Source organism: Scyliorhinus torazame, chromosome 19 (assembly GCF_047496885.1).
Source record: "Scyliorhinus torazame isolate Kashiwa2021f chromosome 19, sScyTor2.1, whole genome shotgun sequence".
NCBI lineage: Eukaryota > Metazoa > Chordata > Chondrichthyes > Carcharhiniformes > Scyliorhinidae > Scyliorhinus > Scyliorhinus torazame.
Window position 1 is genome coordinate 67,279,169 of NC_092725.1, and position 15,622 is coordinate 67,294,790.

Sequence of the window (15,622 nt, forward strand, 5' to 3'; positions counted from 1 at the left end):
AGTCACATAGCACTACATGGAATTTTGCACCAAAATAAAAACTTTTAATTAGCATTCCACAGCTCAAGTTCTACGAAGGTCCACAGAAATCTCTTTAGGCTTGTATGGAAGCTGGGACAACCTTTTGGTGTTCAGCTGAAGGGAGAATGATAGGGTATCAAAATTAAACTCGATTACTTTAAGACCCGAATATGTCATTTTAAATTGTCGAAAGAGGTGCAGATACAACTTTTTTTTTAAATGTATCATCCCATTGCAGAATCTACAATCGAAAATCACCAGTGGATGCTACCAATGCATTATATATGTGGATGATTTACGGATTCTTATTTTCTGGGAAGGGCTTGTGCAGTTGGACCATATATGATAGCACAATGGGTGTGTGTGTGTATATATGTGTGTATCTGCACGGTTGTGTGTACAAACAAATAAATACACATAAATTGTTGTCCATCACATTTGGGGTGGGGTGGGGTGCAGAGCATACCAAATATATGTGGACTGAAAGCTGTGAACAATATATTTTGACAAAAGAATAAGCAGCAGAGCACCATAAAACGTAATCATTTACGGGAAAACGACGATAAGCCTGTTTCTAGGTGAGGTTTAGTGACAACAGATGACTTGAAGGGAGCTGGGCAGCTGCTCCTCACTGACGCCTGAACAAGGTACCAAACCCTGCAAGGCCGCAGAAGGGAGTCAAGCCCAGTCCTCTCAGTCTGCCACCCAGAGAGAGAGAGAGAGAGAAACAAAAAGGATCAGCTCGCTTCCAGCTTTTCCGATCGAGTGGCTTCAAATGGTATATATTGTTTTTTGGGGATGTGAAGGGAGAGGTTATGTCCTGGGGTGGGGTGTGGATGGGACGTGGGGGAGGGGTTGTTGCTGCTTCCTCTCCTGATTGTTGGGGATGACAATTGAGGAATAAGAATAATTAACACACACAATGAAGCAGAGGTTAATGGTTAAGTGGGTTCTACTGTACCGCGATGACATTCACAAACGTCGTCTTGCCCGAGTACTGCAGCCCGACCAGGGTCAGCTCCATCTCCTCTTTCCAGAACAGGGACTTGAACCAGTCCAGCAACTTATTGATCAGCACCAACATGCTCATCTTCCCTGGGCTCCCCCTTTTTTTGCAGCCTCAGCCCCACTTTCCTCTGCTGCTGCTCTCTGGATTTCTCCTCAGGTTCAGGCTCAGCTTTTCTCTCCCTCTCTCTCTCTCTCTCTCCAGCTCCGCAGCCTGAGATCATATGACAGTCAAGCGGGGAGTGGAGCGTCACATCAGCTGCCCAGTTGGAGGGAGGGGAATGTGTCCCAAATGTCAAGCGGCTTCAGGTTAAATTCCACTCCCTCCTCCCCCATACAAGATTAAGGGGAGAGGTTGAGGTATAAAGGGACGCAAAATGAATCGAAAGCAAAAAAAAATAACAAGTGTAAACACATGCCATATAGGACACACAAAGAACTGACTCAAACGCCTCCACTTGCACACGCTTCGGTTCACGTGTCAGCCGGAGAGGTTGCGCCATTCGCCAGATTAGAGCACACGACCGAGGCTGGCACTCCCATTGTCCAGCTGCTGGGTGGGGTGGGGGAGCGTCGCACTGTCAGGGGCTGTCTTTTCGATGGGACTTTAATCCAAGGCAACCCCCCCCCCCCCCCCCCTCCCGGCGCCAACTGAATGCAAAAGATCCAACCGCCACTGTTCCCAGAAAAAGTGTCGAGAGTCCTCCCCCGGGTTACTGGCCAATTATTCATCATTGGGTCAGCGACACCAAAATCAGACTGTTTACCTCATTGCTGCTTGTGGGACCTTGCTGTGTGTAAACTGGAAGCTGCGTTTCCTATTGTTACAACAGCGTGTGTGCTTCCAAGTGCCTTATTGACTGCAAGCGCTTTAAATGTCTTGAGATCATAAAATAACCCTTTTCCCTCTAAATTTAAGCTTCTGAGTTGATGACCTCAACATCGGCTCTTGGAACCATAGATTCGTTCAGCACAGAAGGAGACCATTCCGCACCAGCCCTTACAAAGAGCAATCCAGTTAGTTGCACTCCCCTTTCCCCATATTCCTGCAATTTTCTCCCCCTCAAGTCAATTTTTATTTGAAGGCTACTGTTAAATCTGTATCCGCCCCCCCCCCCCCCCCATATGTAGCAGTACATTCCAAGATCTAACTACTCATTTTGTAAAAATGTTTTTTCCATGTTGCTTCAGGTTATTTTGTCAAGCTCCAGTAGTCTGTCCACACTGGTCATCAGCCCTTAAGGATTTTGAAACTGTTTCTCTGTATTTTTTTTTTCAAAAAATATACTTTATTCATAAAATCTATCATAAACATTACAGAACATTTCGAATTGAAATGAAACATTGAATGAAACATTACAGAACATTTCCATCAGAGTTACACATTCCCTTGACTTTCTTCCATTCAATTTTGATAACCGTACACACATATCGCTCTTTACGTTACAATTCCTTCTTAAATATTTACATTGTCATGTTTCTTTTATACATTGGAGTGTTAATGGCCCAGCGAGGGGGGTTTACACGTTTACCCGCCCCTCGGTGTACATTTGCTGGAAGGACCTTACACAGTGGTCTTTCCCCATTGCGCCTTGGCGGCAGCTGCCCCAAGCTTAAGTGCGTCCCTCAGCGCGTAGTCCTGGACCTTGGAATGTGCCAGTCTGCAACACTCGGTCGAGGACAATTCTTTGCACTGGAAGATCAGCAAGTTTCGGGCAGACCAAAGAGCGTCTTTCACCTAGTTGATGACCTTCCAGCAGCAGTTGATGTTTGTCTCGGTGTCCCTCCCTGGAAACAGTCCGTAGAGCACAGAGTCCTGTGTCACAGAGCTGCTCGGGGTGAACCTTGACAAGTACCACTGCATCTCTCTCCAGACCTTCTTTGCAAAGGCACATTCCACAAGGAGGTGGGTGACCATCTCATTTCCCCCACAGCTACAGCGTGCAACGGCGCTGAGCCTTCGGGTGTACATGAAGAATCTGACAGGGAGGGCCCTTCTCACCACCAGCCAAGCTAGGTCTTGGTGCTTGTTTGAAAGTTCTGGTGATGAGGCATTCTGCCAGATGACTCTGACAGTCTGCTCAGGGAACCATCCAACGTCCTCCACAGTCTCCTTTTCCCTGAGGGCCTCGAGGGCATTATGTGCTGACCACTGCTTCATTGTCTTGTGCTCAAAGGCATTTTCCTTCATAAATGTTTCCACGAGTGACAGGTGGTACGGCATGGTCCAACTACTTGGAGCGTTCCGTGGCAATGATGCCAGGCCCATCCTTCGTAACACCGGGGACAGGTAGAATCTCAGTATGTAGTGACACTTGGTGTTTGCATACCGGAGGTCCACTCTGTATTTACTCTATCTAAACCCTTCATGATTTTAAATACCTCTATCAGATCTCCTCTTGGCCTTCTCTGCTCTAAAGAGACCAGCCCTGGTTTCATCAGTCTATCCATGTAACTGCAATCTCATATCTCTGAAACTATCCTTATAAATCACTTCTGATCCTCTCCAAAATCTTCACATCCTTCCTAAAGTGTGGTGTCTCCTGGAATTGGAGACAGTACTTTAGTTGGTGCCAAACGTGCATTCTGTATAGGTGTAGTGCAACTTCCAGGCATTTATATTCACTGCCTCCAGTTATAAGGTCCAGGATCCCATATACTTTATCAACTGCTTTGTTGCCTGTAATACCCCCCCACAAGGCCCACGGGTACTACCTGATTAATCTCCCCCTGAGCCTCGTTAGAGTACAAGCTCCGCCACTGAAGGGCGGAGGCCCCTCAGTGGGCTAGTTAATTCAGTAACACAAAAGCTGGCCCAGATAGGGACCGAGCTGCAGAGTAGTCCCGTCATGGGCTGGGATTATTCCTTGTAAATTCGTTCCTTTTGGAAATAAATCATTTTTGTCTCTCCTTTCGGGACTCCTCTATGACTATTAAATTGGTGACAAGGATAAAGCGGAACTACAGCGCTGCTAACTAGTTGAAGCATTACTACCTCTTTCAAGAAGGTATAAGGTTTGCACTGTTTTGAAAATGCTGCTCTTTGGTCGACTCGATGCATTCAATGTGGGTGTAGATGACTGGACTAAGTGGGTGTATAGGATTGGACCCAAGTGTATGTGCTTTTTTTAAGGTGAACGCTATCGTTCGGGGTGATCAGCAGACAGTGATTCATCTGACCGCCTGTGGCGTCCTCACTTCCAACATCATTAAAGAGCCTAACGTACCCCGTGGCCCCAGACTCCAAGACATTCAAAGAGTTAGTGCCGCTCGTGGCAAACCACTAAGACCCCAAGCGTCAGTTATCATACAAAGGCACTGATTTAATACAGCCAAGAGGACCCCAGGTCCTCATAATTGCTCAAACTGGCAGTTTTGCGACTATGGGTCATCCCTGCCTAAGATGCTTTGGGACTGTCTTGCATGTGAAGTAGCAGAGTAAATAATATGGCAACCCATCAGAAATTGCTGGCCAAGCCATTGCTGGACCTACTGAGATCTCCCTTTCATGGGAGAGTGCAGAGAAGTGAGTCCAGGAACTCCAAGGGATGTCATGGATGGAAGTAAACAGCATAGGGCGCCCCCCCCTCCATTCCGGTGAATAGCACCCCCTGGTATGGAGATTCCCGGAATTCTGCCCTGGCCCGAACACCATCGGGACAGGGCCGTTGTTCAAGGGCCGCTACAGCCAGGTGGGGCACCTCCCCGGAGTCGGTGGAGGATGATCCAAGGCAGTGCGGTACTTGTGACCAGAAAAAACGCAGGGGTAGGAAACCACAGGTCAGCCAGCAAACGTGCTGCTCTACCCAAGGGAGATGCCAGCCCAGAGCTAGGACCTCCACCTAGAACAGCCTGATGATGAGGAGTGCATGCGATTGCATTGCATTGCCACTACACGAGTTACCCCTATCAAGATTGCTGTCCAGGTGAACAGACAATGTTAGAAATGAAATTTGACATGGGGGGACGCAGTTTCAGTATTAGGGAGGCAGACCTTCTAGACAGTCAGGACTGGAGTTCAGCAGTTGGGTTTGAAGGATACCAAGGTATGGCTAGCGACCTATCCAGGGGAACCCCTAAGCACAGCAGGCACAACAATGACCCTGTTACTTATAGGCAGTAGTCCATTAGGTTGCCATTAGTAATAGTGCAGAGGCCTGGACCGAATCTGCTGGGCCACCAAGTCTGCTGGGCAAGGATGAACTCAACCAATTGGAAGGCCTCGGCATCATCTAACCTGTGCAGTTTGCTGGATAAAAGCAAATTGCTGCGGATGCTGGAATCTGAAACCAAAAGAGAAAATGCGGTAAAATCTCAGCAGGTCTGGCAGCATCTGTAGGGACAGAAAAGAGCTAATGTTCGAGTCCAGATGACCCGGTAGCTCTTTTCTCTCCCTACAGATCCATCGGCTTGCTTTCAGCACCCACCTCATGCCGGAGCTGTTAGTCACAGACAACGCATCCTGTTCACCAGTGACGAGTTTGAATTCTTTATTTCTTGATTTCACGCAGACACGGGGAGAATGTACAAACTCCACGTGGACAATGACCCGGGGCCAGGTTGGAACCTGAGTCTTAGCCGCCATGAGGCAGCAGTCGAACCACTGTGCCACCATGCTGCCTTAAGTTCGAACTATTCATCTATTTTTGTAATAAATTTAGAGTACCCAATCATTTTTTTTTTCAATTAAGGGGCAATTCTAGCGTGGCTAATTCACCTACTCAACACACCTTTGGGTTGTGGGGGCGAAACCCACGCAAACACAGTGAGAAAGTTCAAACTATTTATGAAGGCTAACAGGTTGCAGCACATCTGCACAGCCCCGTATCACCCTTCCTTGAACGGACTAGCCGAGTGAGCGGTGCCGACCTTCAAGAGAGGGATGAAGAAACAGACCACGAGGTCCGTGGAGACGCGATTGGCACAGCTTTTGTTTAGCTACCGGACCATGCCACATGCCTCAACCGGCGTAACACTGCCACTACTGTTGATGGGCCAGAGTCTGACGACCCACCTCGGCCTCATGTTTCCCGATATTGGCGGGAGAATAGAACATGGTCAGAACCTACAGAGGCGAGGCCAAGGCAGGCAAATGCGGACCAGTTTCAAATCGGGGGAGGCGGCGCGGTGTACATCAGAAACTTCGGAGATCGCGCCTCAGGGACAGTGGCACAACAGACTGGACCGCTTTCAAACCTGGTGAAGACGTGCAAATCGATCGTCTGGAAGCACCCTGACCACCTCAGGAGAAGGGGGGGGCCAGTGTTAGACCACATACCGTCAGAAGAACTGTCTTCCAACCATATCGCCCCGGCACATGGAGGCCAGTGGGCATCGCCCCGGGGGGCCCTGAGATGCAAGAGCTGGTGGACTATGACTCTGAGTTGGAGACCCAGGCATCCAAGGCCTCCATTGACCATCCTTGCCAGGCATCAGTTGCTAGCGGTACCCCCAACGCAGTCATCATAGAAATGATGTTCCCCAACATGCTATACACCCCCAACCCAGCCCTGCAACCAGTGGAAGTACAGACATGGCCAAAAAGGAGCAGATGTCCTCCTGCTCTCCAGAGGGACTTATGGAATTCGGAGGGGAGGGATGTGGGAACCCCCATGAGGCCCACAGGGAGAACCCGAAGTACCTCCTTAAGAGCCTCGTGGACTACGAATTCCCCGGCTGAAAGGTGGAGGCTCATCAGCGGGCTAGTTAATTCAGTATCAATTCAGTAAAAGTCAACCCAGATAGGAGCTGAGCTGCAGAGTACTCCCGACTTGGGCTGGGACTGTTCCTTGTAAATATGTTCCTTTTGGAAATAAATATTTTTTGTTGGCTATCCTCTATGACCTTCCCTGCTACTTCAAAGATTCATGTTGAAATGCCTGAGACCTATCTGTCCTTGCACACATTTAAAATTGTACCACTTTGCTTGTATTATTTCTCTCCTTGCTAAAAAAAAAATGTTTAAATGTTTTAAATATTTTTTATTGTCACAAGTAGGCTTACATTAACACTGCAATGAAGTTACTGCGAAAAGCCCCTAGACGCTAACAAAATGTATCACCTTACGCTTTTCTACACTGAATTTATTCTGTCATGTGTCTCCTCGTTCCATCAGCCTGTCTAGGGCCTCTTTAGGTCTATAACTATCTTCCACACTGGGTACAACACTTTCAAGTTTCCTTTGATCTGCTAATGTCTCCAATATGTCTCCACTCCCCTGATGTACCCGAGGCATTGGATCTAACCCCTTCGCCTCGGAGACCTTGGGTGAACGCCGTGCAGTGCTGGTTCCCACAAGCGGTACCAGATGGAGGGTGGATCCATGTGGGGGTCTCCCAGGGGATCAGAGGAGTCCAGATGCTTGCCTCTGAGCAGAGTGGCACCCTGGCACTGCTGGTGTCACTGGGTACCTTGGCACTGCCAATCTGGCAATGGCGCCCTGGCAGAGTCATCTGTGTGCCAGCCTAGCACTGACAAGGTGCCCAAGTGGCACTGCGAGCTGGCAGGGGTACTGCCAGGGTGTCAGGCCGGCAGTGCCAAGGTACCAGGGTGGCATTGTGCCTGCCTAGGGTGCCCTACCTTGTGAGGTGTGGGGGATCTGGAGGACCCCTTATAGGTGAGTTGGGGCTTTTGGGGGATCCAGAGGTCATGTCGGGAATTCGTGAGATCGGGGTGCCATTGAAACCTGGCGACCCAATCTCCTCCTGCGCTGAGGAGATATGGCAAGCGGAGCTCCTCAGTGCGGGAAATGGGACCAAGGGCGGCCTCAGTGGGGCGTTCCCCAAATTGCAACAGAGTCCCAATCGATAATGTGGTCTTTCTCGGTGATGAAAGCATCAGGAAACACCCGGCTAAACGAACTTGGCTTGGGACGCTGTTCAAACTTGTTTAGATCGCTCCAATATTTATGATTTGAAAAATGAGCCAGATGTGAAGTCCATTTAAATAGCTGAAACCATTTCTTATCCCGACATCCCCCATAATATGGTCCAATCAGACAGATACCATGGTCTGGTGGTGAGCTGGCTGATTGCAGTAGAAATGCTACAATTAGTTTCAATGCCTCTGGGTCAGGGAGCAGAAAATTAGTCGGAATCCACTCCTTTCTTTTTTGTAAACTCAGAGTACCCAATTCTTTTTTTTTTCCAATTAAGGGGCAATTTAGCGTGGCCAATCCACCTACCCTGCACATCTTTGGATTGTGGGAGCGAAACCCTACCCTGCACATCTTTGGATTGTGGGCATTCAGGAGCATTGTGAGACCATTCATGGGTGCACATTGGAAATCTCTAGATTTCCCATATAGCCAGTGCACCCCGAGAGTGAATTAACACCTTCAGGAGATAAACAAGCAAAATTGAGAATATCCACGAATAAGGCAAGACAGAAAAACGCATCAAAACGTTTTATTTCTTTTTTCTCCAATTAGGGGGCAATTTAGCATGGTCAATCCATCTATCCTGCACATCTTTGGGTTGTGGGGGTGAGACCCACACAGACACAGGGAGAATGTGCAAACTCCACACAGACCACACGGACAGCGACCTGGATCGAACCAGGGTCCTCAGCGTCGAGAAGGTTTTATTTCTTAAGAATCAAAACAATTTTATTTATGTCTTTGTGAAGTGAAGAATAATATTAATTTCAGAGTGCCTTTAAAAGCATGATTTTTTTAAAAAGGAAACTAATTGTGTTATTTTCATATTGCAGCAAATAGTCTCAAGTAAAGTATTTAACAAAATGGACCAAACATCAATACATTCCTTGGCATTTCTTCAACCCATAATGTGGTGATAGGATGTTTTTTCTTTCCCCTTTTCATTAAATATTTACTACTAATAACCTTGTTTGCATAAATGTTTGGATGATTTTATTCAATTTCACTTATTCAATACCTCTGAAGATGAGATTCCCGTTGATATGTTTTTTTAAATATAAATTTAGAGTACCCAATTCACCTACATCTTTGGGTTGTGGGGGGCTGACACCCAGGCAAACACGGGGAGAATGTGCAAACTCCTCACGGACGGTGACCCAGAATTGAACCCAGGTCCTCAGCGCCATGAGGCAGCAGTGCTAACCACTGCACCACTGTGCCGCCCACCATTCATTTCAATGCTATAAATGTGCCAGCTGATGTGACATGAAGCTTACAGATCAGGGAGATCCTAAGGTTTTTTTCATCTAGCCTAAAACTACAGCATGCATGGCCCCTTGGGGAATGAGATGAACTTGCAAGAGTCCCAGCGCCATGTCATTACACTGCGACTACAGTTGGGAGACATGTGCGTGCATGTCAAATCAGGATAGGGTTTCACAGAGTCTGTGTTGATGGATAGCCCTGATCTGTAGAACTCCTATAACCTTTGAAGAGAATCAACATTAACGTCTTATTGCTGCCTGCGGACAACATCATACAGCAGCATCTACCCATGTCACAACATATGAGTTCCAATGCCCCAACTGTTTCTGGCTCTAGGTGCCCAGACAGGGACTGCATAACCATCTCTGCATTAATTGTTGATGAGTCACCACATTCATCGTCTTCTACAAACTGAAAGGATAACGATCATCACTGTCCCTTATCATTGTCGATGATCTTGGTGGGAATGAAGGTGTCATTCGAGGCGTCGAGCATTGTGGCAGACAATGGCGGTAGGTACGTAATGGTAAGTGGTAAGCTGCAGGGAGAGAGGGTGGTACTAGTCAATGTGTATGCCCCGAATTGGGACGATGCGGGTTTTATGCAGCGCATCAATGGGGTCTTCAGGGACTTTTATGAGGAATTGTACCGGTCTGAGCCCCCACGGGAGGAGGGAGGGATGGGCTGCTTCCTGGACCAATTGAGGTTTCCAAAGGTGGAGGAGGGACTGGTGGCGGGATTGGGGGCCCCGATTGGGCTGGAGGAGCTGATCAAAGGGATAGGAAGCATGCGGGCGGGGAAGGCACAGGGGCCGGACGGTTTCCTGGTCAAATTCTATAAAAACATATATGGACCTGTTGGGCCCGTTGCTAGTTAGGACCTTCAATGAGGCAAGGGAGGGGGGGGGGGGCTTTGCCCCCGACGATGTCCCGGGCACTGATCTCCTTGATCCTGAAACGGGACTAGGATCCCCTGCAGTGTGGGTCTTACAGACCGATTTTGTTGCTAAATGTAGATGCCAAGGTGCTGGCGAAAGTCTTAACCACGAGGATTGAGGATTGTGTGCCGCAGATCATCCATGAAGACCAGACGGGGTTTGTGAAGGGGAGACAGTTGAACGCGAATGTGCGGAGTCTTTTGAACGTTATCATGATGCCGGCGAGGGAGGGGGAGGCGGAGATAGTGGTGGCGATGGACGCTGAGAAAGCCTTCGATAGGGTAGAGTGGGGGTACCTGTGGGAGGTGCTGAAGAGGTTTGGGTTTAGGGAGGGGTTTGTCAGGTGGGTTAGGCTGTTGTATGAGGTCCCGATGGCAAGTGTGGCCACAAACAGGAGGAGGTCCGAGTACTTTCGGTTGCACCGAGGGACGAGGCAGGGGTGTCCCCTGTCCCCCCTGCTCTTCGCACTGGCGATTGAACCCCTGGCTATGGCACTGCGGGAGTCGAGGAACTGGAGGGAGTTGGTGCGGGGTGGGGAGGAGCATAGGGTGTCGCTCTATGCGGACGATTTGCTGCTATATTTTGTGGACCAGTGGGGGGAATGCCGGAGGTAATGAGGATCCTTAGGGAATTCGGGGATTTTTCGGGGTACAAGCTCAACATGGGGAAGAGCGAGCTTTTCGTGGTTCACCCAGGGGACCAGGAGAGGGGGATTGGCGAGCTCCCACTAAAAAGGGTGGAGAGGAGCTTCAGGTATTTGGGGGTCCAGGTGGCCAGGAGCTGGGGGGGCCCTGCATAGGCTTAACTTTACAAGGCTGGTGGAGCAAATGGAGGAGGAGTTCAAGAGGTGGGACGCGTTGCCACTGTCCTTGGCGGGTAGGATGCAGTCAATCAAAATGACGGTGCTCCCAAAGCTTTTGTTCCTGTTCCAGTGCCTCTCCACTATTTAAAAAAAAATCATTGTCGATGCAAACACTGCATTCAGGAAGTGAATAGTTGGCAGCACGGTGGCGCAGTGGTAGCACTGCAGTCTCACGGCACCAAGGTCCCAGGTTCGATCCCGGCTCTGGATCACTGTCCATGTGGAGTTTGTACATTCTGCCCGTGTTTGCGTGGGTTTCGCCCCCACAACCCAAAGGTGTGCAAGGTAGGTGGATTGAACACGCCAAATTGCCCCTTAATTGGAAAAAAATGAATTGGGTACTCTAAATTTAAAAAAAAAAGGAAGTGAATAGTTGAAATCAGTTGAAGAGCTCCTCTATTATGTTAGTGAGTAAATACTACTTGCCCACTGCTGAGCAGTAGAGATCATGCCTGCTGTGATTTCATCTGGTCAATGTCCCTAACTCTGGGCGTACCTACACCATGTCGACCGCAGTGGTTCAAGAAGGCAGCTCGCCACCATCTTCTCAAAGGCAATTAGAGATGGGCAATAAATGCTGACCTTGCTAGTCAGCTGACCTACAGCTGTGAGTGAATCAGAAAATGAATGGCTTGCCGATCACCACGGAAACAAATACCATACCCGAGAGAAATAAGTGACAACAGAATCCAGGCTGTAAATTCAAATGCCATTTCAGCATTTACAGAAACACAGAATTGTTACTGTGGAGAAGGAGACCACCTGGCCCATCATATCTGTACTGGCTCACCAAACGAGCATCATGACTTAGTGCCATTCCCCTGCCCCCTTCCTTTACCCCTGCACATTGTTTCTAGTCAAGCAATCATCTCATGCCCTCTTCAATTCTTTGATTGAACCTGCCTCCACCTCACTTCTAGGCAGTCCGTTCCATCCCAAACTACTCGCTGTGCAACAACAACTGAAACCTACATAGCACCTTTAATATAGTAAAACATCCCAAAATGCTCTCCAAGGAAGTAAGAAACAAAATGTGACATCAAGCAATAAAAGAAGATAGTAAGACAAATGATCAAAGTTTGGTTGAAGAGCTAGGATTTACGAGGCGTCTAAGGAGGAAAGAGAGGTGGACAACTGGAGAGAGGGAACTCCAGAGCTAGTGTCGGGACAACTAAAAGCACGGACACTATTCGTGGAATGATGAAAATTGAGAATACTCAATAAGCTAGAACTGGAGGACATATGCAGGTATCACATAGGATTTTGTAGGGCTGGAGGAGATTACAGAGATTGGCAGGAGCAAGGCCATGTATGGATTTGAAAACCAGGATATTCTTTAATCAGAAATTAATGTAGATTAGATACCACAGGGGTGATGGGTAAACAAAACCTGGCGCATGTTAGGGCATGTAAGTAGCATTTTTGAATGTCCTCAAGTTTGCAGATGGTAAAACAGAGGAGGCAGGCCAGGAGTCTTTTAAATTAGTAGATTAACAAAGGCATGGGCGAGGCTTTGAGCAGCAAATTAATTTGAAGCGGGGAAATAATTACGGACATGGAAATAGGTGTTGTTAGTGATGGCACGAATGGGGTTGGAGTATCTTCGCATGGTCAAATATGACATCAGTATTGTGAATGGTTTGATTTAGCCTCAGACAGTTGCCAGGGAGACGGCCGGAGTTGAGGGCCAAGGAAAGAGGTTTGTTGCAGATAATGGCCTCAGTCTTCCCAATATTTAAATGCAGGAAATTTCTGCTCACCCCACAATGCATCCGTTTTGGGTCCTGACCAGAAACCTATCTTTTGTTAAGATCCCGGACTAGGGCAGCACGGTGGCGCAGTGGGTTAGCCCTGCTGCCTCACGGCGCCGAGGTCCCAGGTTTGATCCCGGCTCTGGGTCACTGTCCGTGTGGAGTTTGCACATTCTCCCTGTGTTTGCGTGGGTTTCACCCCCACAACCCAAAGATGTGCAGGCTAGGTGGATTGGCCACGCTAAATTGCCCCTTAATTAGAAAGAATGAATTGTGTACTCTAAATTTATTTATTTTTTAATTTTAAAGATCCCGGACTATAACCCAATTGTTATGGGTCAAAGAACAAGAACCCCAATTTGTTATGGGATTCCGGACAAAATCTCAACTTTTTACTTTGGAAAATTGTGAGGAAATGTAACTGTGCCACAGAAGTGATTACACATTTCTCATCTGCCTGAGTGTGTAAAGGTTTCCACTTTCTCATCAATATGTTATTTCTAATTTAATAACACTCTGGTTTACGCTCAGATTCTATTTCTGTATAGCCTTTCTGATACAACTGATTTATCTCTGAATCCTTCTGATGTAACTCTACCAACGTTCCTGAATTAAAGGTTTCAGCTTCATCCTCCACCTCCAACAACAAGTGTGAGGAGCCTATGGAGATTCGTTGTCACTAACATCGAGACAATCTGATCAGCTGCCTATGCTGCTTCCCTCTCTTCCACTAGTGCACCAGGTCAAACTGTTCCTCCTTGACCTTCATCAACAATCTGGTCAAAGATTGTTCGTGATAACTAAACCGGAGTCTCCTTATCTTTACTCCTTGATTTCTCCTCCTCCTGTCTCAACCTTTGTGATTTTGTTACCACACAATCTGGAAACATGCTGGGAATTGCTTCTTGCTTCACCTCAGTTGCTTGACTTTCCACTGGCTTTTCAACCACAGTAGATCACTCATTACCGAGGATAAATTGTACCCCTGAAAAAGATCATTTCTCTATTACTCCTATTGCCATTTCACCACATTTCACTGGACACTCTAACCTCACCTTACATACTGGAATGCTACTCACTCCACCATTAATTCATAGAATCCGCACAGCACAGAAGAATGCCTTTCAGTCCATTGAGTCTGCACTGACCCTTCAAAAGGCCACTCTACCTAGGTCCAATCCCTCGGCCTATCTCTGTAACCCCCACCTAACCTTTGGATACTTAGGTGCAATTTAGCACGGCCAATCCACCTAACCTGCACAACTTGACTGTGGGAGGAACCCAGGGCACCCGGAGGAAACCCTCGCAGACACGGGGAGATTGTGCAGACTCCGCACAGTTACCCAAAGCCAGAATTGAACCTGGGTCCCTGGAGCTGTGAGGCAGCAGTGCTAACAACTGTGCCACCGTGCAGCCAATATTACCACTTTAATAAACATCACTGGCTTATCCTGTTTTAAAGAGTCTATCTTCCCAGTAAATTGTTTAAACCACCAACACTGACTTGGTGTGCCCAACTTTATTACAATGAAAACATCTGAGTTTTCTTACCTCTCCTTCACTTTCATAAGTTTCCTTTTTAACCTGAGGCAAAATCTCTGTCATATCTCCAACTATATCTTGTTTGCCTTGACCACCTGTAGATTTTTCATTTCCCCAGTTTATATCCTTCACAGACAGAGAGTGATGCCAAAAAGAAAACCTTGATATATGAATTAATTCAAAATCGTTTGCCATTTTTGCTGACGATTTCATCATCTTAGCCCTTTGCTCTTCCACATGAGTTCCCACAACTGCAGGAAGTGAATCTTTAAGGTGCTGGCTACGAGAATTGAGGACTGTGTCCCAGGGGTGATTCATGAGGACCAGGCGGGATTTGTGAAGGGTAGGCGATTAAATACAAATGTGCGGAGGCTCCTCAATGCCCCCGGTGGAGGGGGAACTGGAGGTAGTGGCAGCTATGGACGCAGAGAAGGCCTTTGACCGGGTGGAGTGGGAGTATCTTTGGGAAGTGTTGCGGAGGTTTGGGTTCGGGGAGGGGTTCATCAGCTGGGTCAGGCTGCTATATAGAGCCCCGGTGGCGAGTGTGGCTACGAATCGGCAGAGGTCGGAGTACTTTCGGCTGTACCAGGAGATGAGGCAGGGGTGCCCCCTGTCCCCCTTGTTGTTTGCACTGGCAATTGTGCCTCAGACCATGGCACTAAAGGAGTCCAGGAAATGGAGGGGACTGGTCCGGGGGGGAGAGGAACACCGGGTGTCATTGTATGCTGACGACCTGTTGCTGTATGCGGCAGATCCAGTGGAGGGGATGGCGGAGGTCATGCGGATCCTAAGAAAGTTTGGGGACTTTTCGGGGTATAAATTCAACGTAGGGAAGAGTGAGCTCTTTGTGGTGCATTCATGGGACCAGGGAAGGGGGATAGACGAGCTGCCACTGAAGTTGGCGGAAAGGAGCTTTCGGTACCTAGGGATCCAAGTAGCTAGGAGTTGGGGGGCCCTGCACAAGCTCAATTTGACGCGGTTGGTGGAGCAGATGGAGGAGGATTTTAAAAGATGGGACATGCTGCCACTCTCACTAGCGGGTAGGGTGCAGTCGGTCAAAATGACCGTCCTCCCGAGGTTTCTCTTTGTGTTCCAGTGCCTTCCCATTATGATCCCCAAGGCATTTTTCAAACGGGTCAGTAGGAGCATCATGGGTTTTGTGTGGGCGAATACGACCCCGAGGGTGAAGAGAGTGTTTCTGGAGCGTAGCAGGGACAGAGGGGGCTGGCACTTTCGAATTTGTGAGGCTATTATTGGGCAGCCAATGTGGCGATGATCCGTAAGTGGGTAATGGAGGGAGAAGGGGCAGCGTGGAAGAGGTTAGAGATGGCGTCCTGTGTGGGCACAAGCCTGAGGGCGCT

General features: G+C 48.2%; 1 protein-coding gene across 1 annotated transcript in view; it reads right to left on the bottom strand.

The window, feature by feature from the left end:
- Window positions 1–1,528, bottom strand: part of LOC140396185 (ADP-ribosylation factor-like protein 8B-A) — a 133,268-nt gene extending 131,740 nt beyond the window's left edge. The window contains exon 1 of the mRNA XM_072484449.1: window positions 983–1,528. Coding sequence (XP_072340550.1) covers window positions 983–1,111 — 129 coding nt within the window. The 5' untranslated portion in view covers window positions 1,112–1,528. The remainder of the gene's footprint in view (window positions 1–982) is intronic.
- Window positions 1,529–15,622: the final 14,094 nt, after the last annotated feature.